Source organism: Papio anubis, chromosome 11, assembly GCF_008728515.1.
Source record: "Papio anubis isolate 15944 chromosome 11, Panubis1.0, whole genome shotgun sequence".
Taxonomy (NCBI): domain Eukaryota; kingdom Metazoa; phylum Chordata; class Mammalia; order Primates; family Cercopithecidae; genus Papio; species Papio anubis.
Window position 1 is genome coordinate 93,618,322 of NC_044986.1, and position 18,242 is coordinate 93,636,563.

The window sequence follows — 18,242 nt, forward strand, 5'->3', positions numbered from 1 at the left end:
AACAAGTTCATGAAAAAAAAACAACGCATCAAAGGAAAGAAAGTTTTTAATTTAAAAATTCCTTGAGACAAGTGAAAAATGAAAATACAACATACCAAAACCTAGGTAATACAGGAAAAAAAGCCCTAAAATAAAGTTAATAGCAATAAACATGTACATGAAAAACAGTAGAAAGAACTCAAATAAACAACCTAAAATTACTCCTCAAAGAACCAAAATAAAGAACAGTCCCAAAATAAGTAGAAGGAACAAACTAATAAAATCAGAGCAGAAATAAACAAAAAAGAGATTTAAAAAATATAAAAGATGAACAAAACAAAGAGCTGTACTTTGAAAAGATAAACAAAATTGACAAACTTTTAGATTAAAAATAAAAGTGAGGAAATTCAAATAACTAAAACTAAAGATGTAAAGGGTAACATTATAGCTGATGTCACAGAAATACAAAGGATCATAAGAGGCTACTACAAACAACTATATGCCAACAAATTGGAAAACCTAGAGGAAATGGATAAATTCTTGGACACACACGTTACCAAGATTGAATCGCGAAGAAATAGAAAATCTCAACACACAATAATGAGAAACAAAATCAAAGGCAATAATTAAAAGCTTTCCATCAAAGAAAAGTCCAGGAACCCTGATGGGTTCACTGCTGACTGCTACCAAAATTTAAAGAACTAATGCCAGTTCTATTGAAACTATCCCAAAAACTTGAAGAGGAACGAATACTTCCAAGCACATTCTACAAGGCCAGCATTACTCTGATTTAAAAAAAAAAAAGACATGGACTCAACAGAAAATAAAACTACAGGTCAGTATCACTGATGAAAATTTATGCAGAATTTTTCAACAAAAGACTAACACACCAAATTTAGCAACATATTAAAAAGATCATTTACCATGATCGAGTGGGATTCATATCAGGGAATTAAAGATGGTTCAACATTCACAAACAAATAAATGTGACACATCACATCAACAGAACAAAGGACAAAAAACATACTGATTTCCATAGTGTTTACACTAATTTATATACCCACAAACAGTGTATGAGTTCCCTTTTCTCCATATCCTTGAAAGATTTTGTTATTTTTGTCATTTTCATAATAGCCATTCTGACATGGATTAAGTGATATCTCATTGTGGTTTTGATTTGAATTTCTCTGATGATTAGTGACGTTGAACATTTTTTCATATATTTGTTGGCCATTCGTATGTCTTCTTTTGAGAAATATCTATTCACATCTTTAGCCCATTTTAAAAATCAGATTTGTATTAGTCTGCTTCCACATTGCTAATTAAAAAAATACCTGAAACTGGGTAATTTGCAAAGAAAACAGGTTTAATTGGCTCATGGTTCTGCAATGAATACTATCCAGCTGTATTAGTACATTTTCATGCTGCTGATAAAGACAGATCTGTAACCGGGCAATTTACAAAAGAAAGAGGTTTAATGGACTTACAGTTCCACGTGAGCGGGGAGGCCTTACAATCATGTTGGAAGGTGAAAGGCACGTCTCACATGGTGGCAGCCAAGAGAAGAGAATGAGGAAGAAGTGAAAGCAGAAACCCCTTATAAAACCATCAGATCTCAAGAGACTTATTAACTAGCAGCAGTATGGGGGAAATCGCACTCTTGATTCATTATCTCCCACCGGGTCCCTCCCACAACATGTGGAAATTATAGGAGTACAATTCAAGAAGAGATTTGGGTGGGGACATAGCCAAACCATATCACCAGCCATAAAACAGAAATGGTATCCTGTCATTTGCAACAACATGGATGAACCTAGAGGACATTATGCTAAGTAAAACAAGCCAGGCATGAAAGACAAACTCTGTATGATCTCACTTATATGTGGAATCTTAAAAAGTTGATTTTATAGAAATAGAGAGTAGAATAGTGCTTATCAGAGGCTGTGGAGGGGTTGGGAGAGGAGGCACTGCAAGTGGCTTGTTAATGGGTACACAGTTACAGTCAGACATGAAGAATAAGTTTTAGTGTTCTGCTACATAGTAGGGTACTATAGCAAATAACATTATAGTATATAATTCAAGATAGCTAGACAAGAAGATTTTGAATGTTATTACCATAAAAATGATCAATTCTTCTAGTGATATATATGGTAATTTCCCTGATTCAATCATTATACTATGTATACATGGACTAAAACACCATATTGTACCCCATCAATATGTACAATTATTATGTCAATTATAAATTAAAATCTTAAAAAGGAAGAGAGGCTTAGACTATAATAAAAAGTGACAATGCTTTATTGTGAAGCCTCTGAATTGTTAAAAATATACCAGAAATAAAAGTTTCCATTCATTTTTATAAAAATTTAAGCAAATGACCACAATTCAATTAAATGATAAAAAAGACCAATTAATTTTCAAAATAAACTACGAAGTTACATGTAAAAATCATGAAAGTGTTTTTACTGCAAGGATGTGGAAACACTCTATTACTTCATATACTACATACACTTAAAAAGTTGAAAGTCAATTTTATTTTTCTAAGAGTATTAACTTTTTTTAAAAAGTTTAAACATTTTAAAACAGATATAATTGATTTAAAAATCAGAATGAATAAAAAAAGATTCCAACATAAAGAAATAAATTAAAGAGAAGTAAACATGGATTGGGTAGAAAAAACAAAAAGCAGCTCAAAATATTTAAATCCAAATATGTCAATAATTATAATAATTTTAAATTAAAACATTCAAACATATTCTAGGCATACAAAAAGACATTCACACTGGATTTGTAAAAAAAAAAAAAAAAAAAAAAATCTAACTAAGCGATTTATAAGCCACATCAGTAAATTATAAAATTCCAGAAAGATAGAAAACAAGTAGATGAAAAGAGATACACCATGCATACACTAACAAAAATCACCATAGTATGTCAATGTCAGACACAATAGGATTTAAGGCAAATAACCTTACCAGAGATTCAGATGGTTCCTTTCATAAAATGTAAAAGTTGAGTTTGCCAGAAATACAGAATTTTTATACACATGCACCAATAACATAAGCAGCATTTAAAAAGAAGACAAAACTACAAGAAGAAATAGATAAATCCAAAAATAATACGAGGAGAATTCAACATGCCTCTCTTAGTAAATGTCAGAACAAACAAAAAATTAAAGGAAATCAAGAAATAAATACTACTTTAAATAGCACAATTTAATGAATGTTTGTACAGTCCTAACATGATACACATCCATAAACCAAATTCCGCTTAATTTATTCAAAATTAACTTTAATTAAAAATTACTTAATAATATTCATCATTATATTTACTGCTGAGTCTTTTTCTTCTAACAACTCTGTCAGGCAAAATATTTTCATCTAATTCTTCACCCATACTCTAGGATACAATAAGAAAATCTTTTTAAGAACTAAATGAAAACTAGATCTGTGGTGTAAGTACTAGACTTGCAATATATGCTAATGACTCAATAATACTGTCTCACTTCACATGATACAAGCACATCACACTTTGTGGTAATAAACTATTAATAGATACCATCCAGTTGAAGTATAAGCTTTATGCTACTTTTTAGATACATACACAGAGGTATCTTTAGAATGAAGTTTAAAATATTTGGTATCATTTGTCCAAGGAAAAAGTATGTAATGATATTAAGTAACAGAGCATAAAGGAGACTAAACTAAACTTCTCAGGCAGATAAAATAGGAAGGCCAAAGAAAATGGTATACTTAAACATAGAAATATCAATAATAAGACTAAATGTGTTTTATGAGAGCTAATTAAAAGACAAAAAATATTAGACCGAATTTGAAAAATATACAACTATAAGCTTCATACAAGAGATACAGAAAAAAAAAAAAAAAAAAAAAAACCACAAAGAAACAGGAATGTTAAGTTACCAGGATGAAAAATAAAATGTATCATGCAAACACCAATCAGAAGAAAGTTGGTAGATTTACATTAATAGCAGATGTGATAGTTTTTATTGTTTGTTTGTTTGTTTTGGGTTTTGTTTTGTTTTTGTGGCAATGAGGGTCTCACTCCATTGCCCAGTCAGGTCTTGAATTCCTGGCTTCAAGAGATTCGCCCACCTTTACCTTCCAAAGCGCTGGGATTGCAGGGAGACATGATAGTTTTTAAGGCAAACAAACAAAAGCTATAAAAATGATAAAGCAGGTCCCTTCATTAGGAAAAAAGTTTATTTCTTCCAGCAAGACTGTTAATTTTAAATTTATATGCACATTAATAATAAAATGTCATAAAATATAAAGTAAAACCTGACATTATTATAAAAAGGAACAAGGAAATTCACAATCATAGTGGAAAAATTAACACATCTAATTCAGTCATTGTACAGACCAGTATAGATCTAGAAGTATATACAAAATAATTACAAAAAAATAGTTGTAGATATATTCATGAACCATAAAAAGAGCTGTTGAATATAATTGAAAATAATATTATAATATTTTAAACTTACTACTTACAATGAAAACTCTCATTTCCAGTAGCTTCAAGATTTTTAGTTTCAGATTGACTTCTTGAAACTAAAACCACGTCCTCAGGCAATTGTGGGGTTGTAAGAGTCGCTAAATAGAAAAACAGATCTATGATAAAACTTCTGTATATGTCAAGTAATCAGCAATACTTCCTCTTATTTGTGTAAAATTAATGGAATAGGACTAGGAAGTTACAGCAGTGAGCTATTCGTTAAAACAGACCCTGGATGTGAAGCAGAAAATTCTCATGTGTAGGCAATCTTGTTACATAGTAGTCACTGACTATGCAAATACCAATCAAAAGGTATCAAAGCTTTCACTTTAGTTCTCTAGTTATTTTGCAGTATTCACATTTAGGTCAAAGTATAAAATTTCTACAAATTATATGTTCAAATATTCATGACCCAAAGAAAAAAGATCTTCTGATGAGTTAACTTAAAATAGTGTAAAGGGCCAGGAGCAGTGGCTCACGCCTGTAATCCCAGCACTTTTGGAGGCCAAGGCATGTGGATCATGAGGTCAGGAGTTTGAGACCAGCCTGACCAACATGGTGAAACCCAGTCTCTACTAAAAATACAAAAATTAGCCAGTGTGGTGGTGTGCACCTGTAATCTCAGCTACTCAGGAGGCTGTGGCAGAAGAATCGCTTGACCCTGGGAGGTGGAGGTTGCTGTGAGCCAAGATCACGCCACAATCTCCAGCCTGGGTGACAGGGCGAGACTCCATCTCAAAAAATAAAAATAAAATAAAATAGTGTAAAGATATCTATAATTATTATACTTACCCTTGCGTCTTTCCATACTAGAAGTTGTTTGTTTCATTTGTTCTACTTGGACTTTTGTTACTGAATCTTTATTTTCAACCATAAGATTTTCATCCGGAACTTCACTGTAAGCTACATAAAAAGATTCATTTAGTCTACCAAATAGAGAAAGAGATCTATTGTGAAATCTCCAAATTTCACATTTTAAACATGTAGATAGCAGCATTTTCTCTCATTCTCATAAAGTGATAAGTAAATTACCATTGCGATAGATCTCACATGAAAATTGTGAGAAGTTTTAATAGGTGTATGTTGCTGTTTCATTATTTCCAGACATAATGTTAAGTAGGCAGAAGGCAAATAAACGAAAATAGAAAAATGCGTATCTAGAATGCTACCTTTTAGATAAGAACGAAGGAGAGATGAAGAAAAATATTGAAATAGACAGAAAATTGCCTTCATGAAATGTAATACAAGAAAAACAAACCGGAAAACAACATACATGGTTACCTTTACTGGAGAAATACAAAGGGAAGAGATACAGGAGGAATGAAACTGTTCTAAGTATACCTTTTGCATATTTTTCACTTTGGGAAGTAAGTTAATGCATAATTCCTATATATAAGTAAGTTAATCCATAATTCCTATATAAAGCTAAATCAATAGAATTAGAAAGGGAAACTATTACTTAAAGAAATAAGTGAACCTACTGAGGAAAAACGCAAAGCATTAATTCAAGTAACCTGTGAATAAAAATTTGACAAATATTAGTCTTGGTCAAGAGAGTGGGGTGCAAATAAAATCACAAAATATTTTAGTAAATTTGTTTTTCTAGTGCTATGAGCTAAGCAATTCTAAAACAAATTGAGGAGCATTAGAGGATACAGCAAATGAGTACATGTGTCATTAATGTTCAGTCAGGTTTACACAGTGGAAAAGAAAACAAATACTTACAAAATGAAGGAAGGCAAGAATAAGACCTGAGAGGATAAACTGGAATTGAAGATGTCCATGAGAACTCCTGATTTCTAAATATGTTTATTTGTATGTATATGCATGTTTGTGTACATAAGAATATGTGTGTATGAATATGTGTGTGTGTGTGTGTGTGTGCATGCAAACTGAGGAGCCCAGTGTGTCTGTGCAAATTGAGGAGCCCAGCTCCAGGTTAAAATCCTATATGTGATCTTTCATGCCCAATCATCAGCAATTACAGATAGATACTACAACAATCATAGGTGGAGACTTCAATATCCCATTTTAAATAATAGATTGAACAACTAAGCATTAGATCAAGAAGAAAATGGAATTGAAGAATACAATACACTAAGTAGAGCTCATTGGAAGTCTATAGATACCCATAGAAGACTCCACCCAACAGACAAATGCATGTTGCTCTAAAATATACTTGGAAATCTCTAAGATATGCAATATGTTAGGCCACAACTCAAGCCCTGATAAATTTAATAGTATTAAACTCATACAAAAGGTGTTCTTCAATCTATATGAACTGACATTAGAAGTCAATAGCAGGAGGAGATTTGAGGAATTCACAAATAAGTGGAATTTAAACAACACACTCCTAAATGACCAATGGGTCAAGGAAAAAATCATAAGGGAGACTAGAAAATAGGTTGAGATGAAGAAAAACAAAAATACATCACATGAAATCTTATGGGATGCAGCTAAAGTGATGCTTAGAGGAAGTTTACAACTGCAAACTTACACTGAAAAAGAAAAGAGACCACAGTCAACAAAACTTCTATCTTATCAGCTAGAAAAAGAAGAGGACATTAAATTAAAGTAAGCAGAAAGAATATATATATATTTATTTATATAAATAAAAGAAAGAATAAGAAAACAAGAGCGAAAATTAACAATCCCATGCTGGCTTAGTTTAATAACTGAAAACCAATCGATATACTAAATGATATTTAAAAATGATTCCCTTTATAATCATCTCAATAGTCTGAAAAAAAAGCAAACTCCAAATCCTTTCTTTAGAAAAACACTCAACAAACTGAAAATGAAAGGGAATTTCATAGCTGGCATCAGACTTAATGGTTAATGCTTTCCCACTAAAGTCAAAAACAAGATAAGGATGTCTCATCACTTCTGTTTAACACTACAATGGAGTTTCTAGCCAAAGAAACGAGACACCCCCTCTCAGAAAAAAGAAAAGAAATAAAATGTATCTGGATTGAAAAGGAAGAAGTAAACCTCTCAACTTACAAATGTTTTATAAAGAAATTTAAGAAACACCTATAAACACACAAACACATCCCAAAGAGGAAATAATAAACCTATTAGAAGAAATCAATTTAGCGAAGATTTCAAATTATAAGATCAATATACAAAACTCACTTGTATTTCTATATACTAGCAATTAACAGTTTGAAAATTAACAATAGTATCAAAATAAAACAGTTAAAGAATGACTTTTTAAAAATTAAGTATAAAGGCCTGTATACTAAAAATACAAAGAATCATTGAAAATAATTGACGAATATATGATAAATGAGAAGACATCCTATAGTTAAGTATTGTTAGACAATATTGTTAAAAGGATAATACATTCCAACTGATTTACAGATTGACTTAATCCCTATTAAAAAACCAATTAGTGCTTTTTTTTGGAGAAATTGAAAAGGCAACACTAAAACTTATATGTAAATTTAAGGCATCCAGAACAACCAAAACAATCTTAAATGAGAAAAAACTATATGGAGGCCTTTCACTCCCAATTTAAAAACTTAGTACAAAATTTAAATAATCAAGAGTGTGGCACTGGCATAAGCAAAGGATATACATAAATGGAATAGAATTGAGAGTTCAGAAATAAACCCTTACATTTATGGCCAAGCAATTTTTTCCACAAGAGCACTAAGAAAATTCAGTGGGGAGAAAATAGTATTTTCAACAACTAGTGCTGGGAACTGAATATCTAGAGGTAAAAGGATAAACATTAACCCTCATCTCACACTCTAGGCAACTCAAAGGGGACTGCAGACATAAATATTAAGAGTTAAAACTATAAAACCCTTTATAAAAAATAGAGAAGTAAATTTTTGTGATTTTGCTTTAGGCAATGGTTTCTTGGATATGACACCAAAAGCACAAGTTAACAAAAGAAAATATAGATAAATTGAACTTCAAAATTAAATTTTTTTTGCTTCAAATGACACCATTATCTAGAGGTTTAATCACTCACTCACATGTCCGCCTCAGCTAAAGCTGTTAACCAGGAACCTACATGGGGCCTTCCTTTGCCTTGAGCTTCTCATAGAATGGCAGCTGGATTCTGAGAGAAAATATCTTAAGATAAATCTTTCAGAGACTGTGTGCCAAGAGCCAGGCAGACACCACATGGCATCACTTCTATCTATTCTATTAATGAAAATGAATATAAGCCAGCTAAACTCACAGGAAGCTGGGTAGACCCCATTTCCTAACTGGAAGAAGCCTCAGAGAATTGGGGGCTATATTTTCTAACTGACACGGCATATAAATTATAAAAATTGATCTTAATTTACGATTATTTTGGATCAACCCAGTAATGAATATTATACAGATCAGAATGATCTATGTGCTGAGAAATATGTATATTCTGCAACCAATAAATAAAATATTCTTTAAATATCTACTAACCCAATTTATAGTGCAGATTAAGTTCAAAGTTCCTTTGTTGATTTTTTGCCTGGGAGATCTGTTCAATGTTATAAGCGGAGTGCTGAAATCTAGCTATTATTGTATTGGGGTCTATCTCTCTCTTTAGCTCTAACATTTGCTTTATCTATCTAACAAAAATAAGCAATGGGAAAAGGACTCCTTGCACTAACCCCACCCCCTGTACTAACCCCACATTGAGAACAGCACCTTATAATAAGGAAGGAAGCCCCTACTACAAGCTTCTTCCCAAGAAGTAAGGGTCTTGTTTCATATATATATAGTACCCATATATATATTTCATACACATATATATGGTACCCATATATATTTCATATACATATATATGGCACCCATATATATATATTTCATATATATAGTACCCATATATATTGCATATATATGGAAATATATCTATATATATATTTGATATAAATATATACATCAAAAAGGAAAAAGTGCCTACTCCCTGCACCTGCTTCTCTGGCTTGCTTCAAAGACAACTCCAGACCAAAAGTCTCCCCAACTGCTAGGAGGGTGTGAGACTTCTGCTTGCTTGAACAAAATAGTGAGCACCCCCGCACATTCTTCCCTGGCTTCCTCCAGCAATAAATCCAGATCTGAGGACTCTCTCTCTCGTAGTTTATACACACATCAAGGACCCCGACTTTTGTAGCCTTCACCCAAGAAACTGACTATCAAATCACCTACCTGTGGGAGCTGACAGAGCTCTGAACTCCTGAGTCTCCTAGACCACAAGAACAAAAAGGTGACTTTTAAACTTGCCAATATTCAGTACTTATCTCCCCAGGAAACCAAAAGAGAGCAGAGGTCGCTATATTTATATCAAAAAAAAAACTTCCAGTCAAAAACTGTAAAAAGGGACAAAGAAGCATACTACATAATGATAAAGGGGTTAATTCATCAAAAGAATGTAACACTTGTAAACATATATATGCTGCAAATACTGGAGAACCTAAAAACATAAAGTAAATATTAAATGTCTGAAGGGAAAAACAACTGTAATACAATAATAGCAGAGAACTTTAATACTCCACTTTCAACAATGGACAGATCACACAGATGGAACATTAATAAGGAAACATTGGACTTAAACTATACATTAGGTCAAGTGAACCTAGTAGATATATACAGAATATTCCATTCAACAGCACTAGAATGCACATTCTTCTCAAGCACATGCAGCCATTCTCTGGAAAAGATCACACATAAGGCACAAAAATCCTTTGCAAATTTAAGAAGATTGAAATCATATCAAATATCTTTTCTCACCACAATGATATGAAACTAGAAATCAATAGCAGAATAAATTTTAGAAAATTCACAAATACATGGAAATGAAATATGGTCCTGGAAACCAATGTGTTAATAAAGAAACTAAAGGGAAAATTAAAACATAAGCTGAAACAAATCAAACTGAAAATACAACATACCAAAACTTAGGGGATATGGAATATGGCAAAAGCAGTTCTAAGAGAAAAGTTTATATCAATAAATGTCTATATCAAAAAAGACGAAAGATGTCAAATAAACAATTTAACATTATTCCTCAGGGAACTAGAAAAAAGAAGAATGAACTAAGCCAAAGTTAGCAGAAAAAGGAAGTAATGAAGATTAGAGCAGAAATAAATGAAATAGAGACTAAAATTCAATACAAAAGAACAATGAAACTAAGACTTGATTCTTTGAAATGGTAAAGTTTTAAAAACTTTTAGGTAGACTAAATTTTAAAAAGACTCAAATAAAATCAAAAAAGGAGCTATTACAACTGATGTAACATAAAGACCAAAAAAATCAAAAGAGACTACTATAAACAATTACATGCCAATAACTGTATAACCTAGAAAAATGAATAAATTCCTAGAAACATACAACCAAGAAAGACTAAATCAGTTAAAAAAAAATGGAAAATCTGAACAGACCAATAATTAGTAACGAGATTAAGTCAGTAAGAAAAACTCTACCATGAAAGAAAAGTCCTGGATTTTAGAGCTTCTGTGCTCAATTATACCAAGAATTTAAAAAAGAATTAATACCAATCTTTCTTAAACTGTTCCAAAAAATTGAAAATGAGGGAATACTTCCAATTTTGGTTTACTAGACCACCACTACCCTAATACTAAAACCAGATAAGGACATTACAAGAAAAAAATTACTGACCAATATCCCTGCTGAACATAGATGCAAAGATCCTCAATAAAATACTATCAAACCAAATTCAACAACACATTAAAAGTATCACCTATCAAGGTCAAGTGAGATTTACCCTAGGGATGCATAGAAGGTTCAATATGTACAAATCAATAAATGTGATATATCATATTAACAGACTAAAGGACAAAAAGCACATGATCATTTCAATAGATGCAGAAGAGGCATTTGACCAAATTCAACATCCTTTCATGATTAAAAAAAAAAACTCTCACCAAATTACATTTACAAGGAATGTATGTAAACACAATAAAGGTCATATATGACAAGCCCTCAGGTAACATTATAATCGACAGTTAAAAATTGAAAGCCTTTCCTCTAAGATCTGGACAAGACAAGAATGCCCACTCTCACCACTTCTATTCAGCATTAGTACTAGAAGTCCCAACCAAATAAATTAGGCTAGAGAAAGAAATAACAGGCATACAAATAGACCAGGAAGAAATAAAATTATCATTGTTTGTTAACAATATAATATTATACATAAAAATCTTTATGACTCCATCAAAAAATGTTGAATTCTGTAAAGTTGCACAATACAAAATTAACACACATAAATCAGTAGTGTTTCTATACATTAACAATGAACTATCCAAAACAGAAATGAAGAGAATGATCTAATTTAAAGTTATTTAAAAAATAAATTAGGAAAAAGTTTGACCAAAGAGGTAAAAGACCTGTACACTAAAAATGATAAAATAATTGATGAAAGAAATTGAAGACACAAATAAATGGAAAGATATCCCATGATTTTTAAAAATGTCCACACTACCCAAAGCAATCTATAGTGTTGATGCAATCCTATTAAAATTTCAATGTCACTTTCCACAGACATAGAAAAATTTTAAATTCATATGGATACCACACACACACACACACAAAAAACCCCGAATAGCCAAGGCAATCACCAACAAAAAGAACAATGCTGTAGGCATCTTATTACCCAATTTCAAACTATACTATAAAACTACAGTAATTAAAACAGCATGGTACTGGCAAAAAAAAGCAGACACACCAACCAATGGAACAGGCCAGAAAATGCAGACATGAACCCTGCCTATATAGCCAATTGATTTTCAACAAAGGTGCTAAGAATACACAATGGGGAAAGGATAGTCTTCAATGAATAGCGTTAGGAAAATGGGATACCCACAAGCAAAGAATTAAATTGAACCATTATCTCACACCATTTACAAAAATTAAACTCACATTAAAATCTAAAGGTAATACCAGAAACTGTAAAACTATTAGAAGAAAACATAAAGTAAAAGCTGCACAGCATTGGTATAGATAAAAAATTTTTTTATTTGACCCCAAAAGCACAGGCAACAAAAGTAAAAATAGACAAGTATGATTACATAAAATTGAAAAGTTTCTGCACAGCAAAGGAAACTATTAATAATTTGAAGAGACAACCTATGAATTAGGAGAAAACACGTACAAGCCATACATTCATCAAGGATTTAATACACAAAATATAAAAGGAACTAAACTCAATAGTAAGAAAATAGAAAACCCGATTTTAAAAATGGGTCATGGGACTGAATGTACATTTTTCAAAAGAAGACACAAAAATGGAAAAGAGATATATATATATTTTAAAGCTCAACATCATTAATCGTTAAGGAAATGCAAATTTAAACCACAATAGGATGTCATCTCACATTGGTCAGAATGTCTATTATCAAAAATACCAAAGATAAATGTTGGTAAGGATATAGAGAAAAGGTAACTCTTGTACACTGTTAGCGGGAATGTAAACTAGTACATCCACTATTAAAAACAATATGCAGGTTCCTCAAAACACTAAAAATAGAATCACCATATGATCTGGCAATTGCATTTCTGGGTATTTACCCAAAAGTTTAAAACCTGTTTGTCAAAGAAATGTCTGCACTCCCTTGTTCACTGCAGGCAGCAGTATTCATGATAGCCAAGTAATGGAATCAACCTGTTTATCAATGGATGAATGGATAAAGCAAATGTAGTACACAGACAGAGTAAAATACTATGCAGCCTTTAAAACTGGAATTCTGTCACTTGCAATGACATGGATAGAATTGTAGAACACTATGCTAAGTGAAATAAGCCAAGCACAGAAAGACAAATACCACATGTTCTCACGTACATGTGGAAGATAAAACAACTGAACTCATAGAAGGAGAGAGCAGAATGGTGGCTGCAGAGGCTGCAGGTGGGGGTAATAAGGAGATGATGTCAAAAAGTATAAAATCTCAGTTATTCATGAGGAATAAAGGTTTCTTTGATATCTATTGTACAGCATGGTGAATATAATAGCATATTGCACATTTGAAAATTGCTATGAGAGTAAATTTCAAATGTTCTCACTATAAAAAAGTTCATATTTGAGCTGATAGATGTGTTAATTAGTTTTAAGTATTCCACATTATACTCATAAATCATAACATTGCTTCATACCCCATAATAAATACAGCTATAAATTTCAATGTATAATAAAACAAATAATAAATAAAATTTAAACAGTATGGTAATGGCATATAAACAGACACATAAAATAAAAATAATAATAATAATAAAACAGACACATAGGTCAAACAAATAGGTTGAAGAGCCCAGTAATAAACCTAGGCATATATGGTCAATTAATCTTTGACAAGGGTGCCAACAATACACAACGAAGAAAACATAATTCCTTAAATAAATCAGGTTGAGAAAATTGGATATCCACATGCAAAAAATAAAATTGGACACTTATTTGACACATACACAAAAATCAATTCAATTAATTAAAATTTTAAGCATAATACCATAAAACGTCTGGAAGGAAACATAGGGGAAAAGCTCCTTGACATAATTCTTGATTTTCTGGGTATGACACCAAAATCACAGGCAACAAAAGCAAAAATAAACAAGTAGAACCTCTGCAGAGTAGTGAAGAACTAAAAAAAAAAAAAAAAAAAAAAAAAAAAAAATTGTGCAAAGCAAAGAAAAAAGTCAATGAAATGAAAAGGCAATCTATGGATTGGCAGAAACCATAAGTTTGATAAGAAATTAATATAAAAACAAAATATAATGAACTCAAGCAATTCAACACCAAACCCCAAATAATCCAATTAAAAATGGGCAAATGACCAAAATAGACTTTTTCATAAAAGTAGACATACAAATGGCCAGTAAGTATATGAAAAAGTAATCAACACACACACACACACACACACACACCCCCAGGTCTGTCCTCTAAAACCTGCTCTACAAATTTTCATTCCAAGTAGTTGGGAAGATGCAATGGAGGACTCCTAAGCCTTATGGAATGTAGCCACTAGATAGAAGGAGTCTAGGTAACCAGATGACTCTATGGATAAGAAACTTATCCACTGACTCTCATTAAACTATTAGATGAGAGAGACATAAACTTCAGTTATATTAAGGCATTGTGATTTTGACACTGCTTTTGAAGCACTGAGAATACCCTTACCTAAATCAATAAATTTAAAATTAGTGGCATTGGTTTAGCATTTGATTGTTAAAAGGCAAAGGAACAGATAAAAACAACATGCCATTTGGTAGAACTGTTGACTGCTACAACTTGGAAGGCAGACAATGTGTATGCTAAGCCTGCAGCTCTTTGGAAAGTAGTTGGAGAGAATGAGAATGTGATTTATATTTTAAGAAGACCACTCTGGCTGCTATGTGATCAAGATTAGAAAAGGGGGAATCAAGCAACTATTGTAATAGTCCAAGACAACAAAAAAGATAGTAGAATAAACTAAGACGGTAAATGTGAAAGTGGTGGAGGTGGTGAAAAGTGGTGGAATTTTTTACATATTTTGATAAAAGAAAGAAAAGAATGTTCTAGTGCCTTGAATAAGGATTGTGAGAGAAAGTAAGCAGTCAAGAAAAACTCTTAAGGTTTTCCAATTGAATAACTGATATGGTTTGGATACTGGTCCCCTCCACATCTCATGTTGAAATGTAATCCTCAGTGTTGAAAGTGGGGCACCTGTTGGGAGATGTTCGGATTATACGGGAGGATCCCTCATGAATAGTTTAGCACCATCCCCTTGGGGAGAAGTGAGTTCTCACTCAGTTCAGGTGAAATCTGGTTGTTCAAGTGTGTAGCACCTCTCCCATTACCCTCTCATTCCCACACTCACCGTGTGACATATCTGCTCCCACTTCACCTTCCTCCACGAGTAGAAGCTCCCTGAGGCCCTCGCCAGAAGCAGATGCCAGCACCGTGTTTCTTGTACTGCCTACAGAACCATGAGACAAAATAAGACCTCTTTTCCTTATAAATAACCTAGCCTCAAGTATTTCCTTATGTCAACACAGATGGACTAAAGCAGTATCTGACAGAGTTATTAATAGTATTTATTCAGGTAAGGCAACTAAGGGAGAAGCAGGTTATAGAAGAGTGAAAATAAAGACATTAAAACTTACTAAAGTATTAAAAACAAAGTATTTGTGCAATGATAGATAACTGTATCAATAAAACAGAATAGAAATCTAAAATAGAAATACATAAAAATGAAAAGATATTTAAAAATGGCATTTATATTCATTATAGTAAATATGTTTTAATAAATGAAGCTCACATAATCAGGTTATATACCCTATCACATATCAAATACAAAAATAAAATCCAACTGCAATAAAGATCCACCTGTGAAACAAAATAAAATTTCAGAATGTATAGGATAATTTTTATAAAGCATTTGGAAGGACAATATTCTTTTAAATAAAAAGGGAATTCCTGAATTCACAAAAGAAATATGGGTACATGTAATAACACAATATTTTTAATTGTGTAACAAAATGTAGTAAGAGTCTAGGAAAGATACTTACAATCTATATGGCAGGAAAAAGTTAACAAAATCAATATTCCTGATATGTAGGGGATGCTGAAAACTTGATGAAAAAATAAAACAGAAGAACAACATGATGTACGACACAAACATTCAGAAGAGAGAGTGCGAATTCTCATCAACTATTTGAAAGTATGCCAATTTCTGTTAATGTAGTGAATTACACTAATTAATTTTCAAGTGTTAAACCAACCTTGCAATCCTCAGGCATAAAAACATTTTATTATTATGAATAATATCTACTTTTAAAACTTATTATCATAGAAATAATTATTGCTAACCCTGTAACAGTTTGCAAGACAAAGCATATGCCATTTATTTAACACAGTAGTTCTCAACTGGAGGTGTTTTTCCCCCCAGGGGGACATTTGGCAGTGCTCAATTATGTTTTTCTTTCTTACAGCTGAGGGCCGCTACTAGCATCTAGTGGATGGAGAACAGGCATGCTGTTAAACATCCTGCAATACATAGGTAAGCCTCTCACAACAGGAATAATCTGGGCCAAAATGTCAACAGTGCAGAGGTTGAGAAACACTGATTTAACAGATCAGTTTAATCAAGACTTGTCAATTCGATAGCCTAAAAAAAATTTCAGTTCTGAACCACTCCCACTCCCATAGTACATCTTTACTATCATTGCAGCTATTCTTAACTAGAAATTTGCCTCTTCAGTCTATTATCTAAATTGCTGCCCAAGTAAGAGAAGGCTTGGGTTGAGTTAGGTAGGAATGGGTTAGTTTCATTAAAATACAAATCTATTTATACAATAATTCTTCATTAAATCTCATATTTCCTTTGTCTGAATTTGTCTATTTGAGAAAAAAAAAAAATCCAGAATGGGTAGCTAAAACTAGCCACAGCAAGTAGATGGGACTCTATGGGTCCAATGTTAGAAAAAGGACACGGACTTTTATCTAAAGCTGTAACTGAAACTGAGATCATGAGAGTGAGAGTTAGCCAAGAGTCCAAAAGTATCTCAGAATATGGGATGAAGCATACACAGAAGACAGTACATTCACAAACTGAATTCCATAGGGAAAGGTGAGAGATTAAACACACATAAATTGAGTGAACATTTGAATTTGTGAGATCTAAGATTGACCAGCTCTGTTAAGTACAATGGTGCTTGTGATGGTTAATTTTATGTGTCAAGTTGATGGGGCTAAAAGATGACCAGATAGCCAGTAAAACATTATTTCTCAGTATGTCTATAAAGAGTGTTTCTAGAAAATATAAGTATCTGAATCAGTAGATGGGCTAAAGAAGATCCACCCTTACCAATGTAGACAGGTGTCATCCAAATCACTTAGGGCCTGAAGAGAACAAAAAGGCAGAGCAACAATAAGTTCTCTCTTTCTTCTTGGCTGGGATATCCATCTTCTCCTGCCCTTGGAATTGGAGCTCCTGATTGCTGGGTCTTCAGATTCCAGGACTCACACCAATGGCCTCCCAGATCTTAAGCTTTTGACCTTGGAGTGGGAGTTATACCATCAGCACCTCTGGTTCTCAGGCCTTCAGATTCAGACTGAATTACACTATTACCTTTCCCAGATGGCATATCATGGGACTTCTCAGCATCCATAATCGTGTGAGCCAATTCTCATAATAAACATCCTCACATGTATCTATACATTGATAAAGAGATAGACAGATAGACAGACAGATCCTATTGGTTCTGTTTCTGGGGGAAAACCTGACTAATACAGTGGTGGCAGCAGACAGATAATGAAAACATGTAAGGCTTTGGAAATTGTCCTCAATATCTGGGACATGAATTGGGAATCCTAACAAAAACATCTTTGAAAACAGAAGTTTTCTTTGCGGTATAAAGATGAGACAGCGGTATCTTCAAGAGATGGTAATGGAAGCATAAGGTAAGGAAGTATTTCATTCATGAAAGCATCTACATCACATGGGTAATATGATTGTAAGAAGATCAGAAATAAAATCCTTCAAAGTAAAGTGACCACATAATTTATCATCTAAATCTTGATAATCTTGAAAACAACAGGGTTGCTATTAGTAATTACATTGAAACAATCAGACTAAACCAGCTTTGTCCTGGAAAACTAAAACACATTATTTCTTAAGAATAGTCTAGAGTAGGCTGGAGATGGGATTATATTCAGTAATTTAACAAAACTTCCAATGTCAAGCTTAAACTCAGCTCAAATGTTTCTGTACTTAATGGTATTATTTTGGCTATTAAGACACCAAAACTCTGTATACCAT

General features: G+C 32.5%; 1 protein-coding gene across 1 annotated transcript in view; it reads right to left on the minus strand.

Moving 5' to 3' along the window:
* The window catches only part of CCDC7 (coiled-coil domain containing 7), a 408,075-nt gene that overhangs the window by 225,745 nt on the left and 164,088 nt on the right, over positions 1 to 18,242 (minus strand). The window contains exons 20-21 of the mRNA XM_031652409.1: positions 5,287 to 5,397; positions 4,491 to 4,592 (exon numbers count right to left, since the gene is read on the minus strand). Of these exons, the coding sequence (XP_031508269.1) occupies positions 4,491 to 4,592; positions 5,287 to 5,397 (213 nt within the window). The remainder of the gene's footprint in view (positions 1 to 4,490; positions 4,593 to 5,286; positions 5,398 to 18,242) is intronic.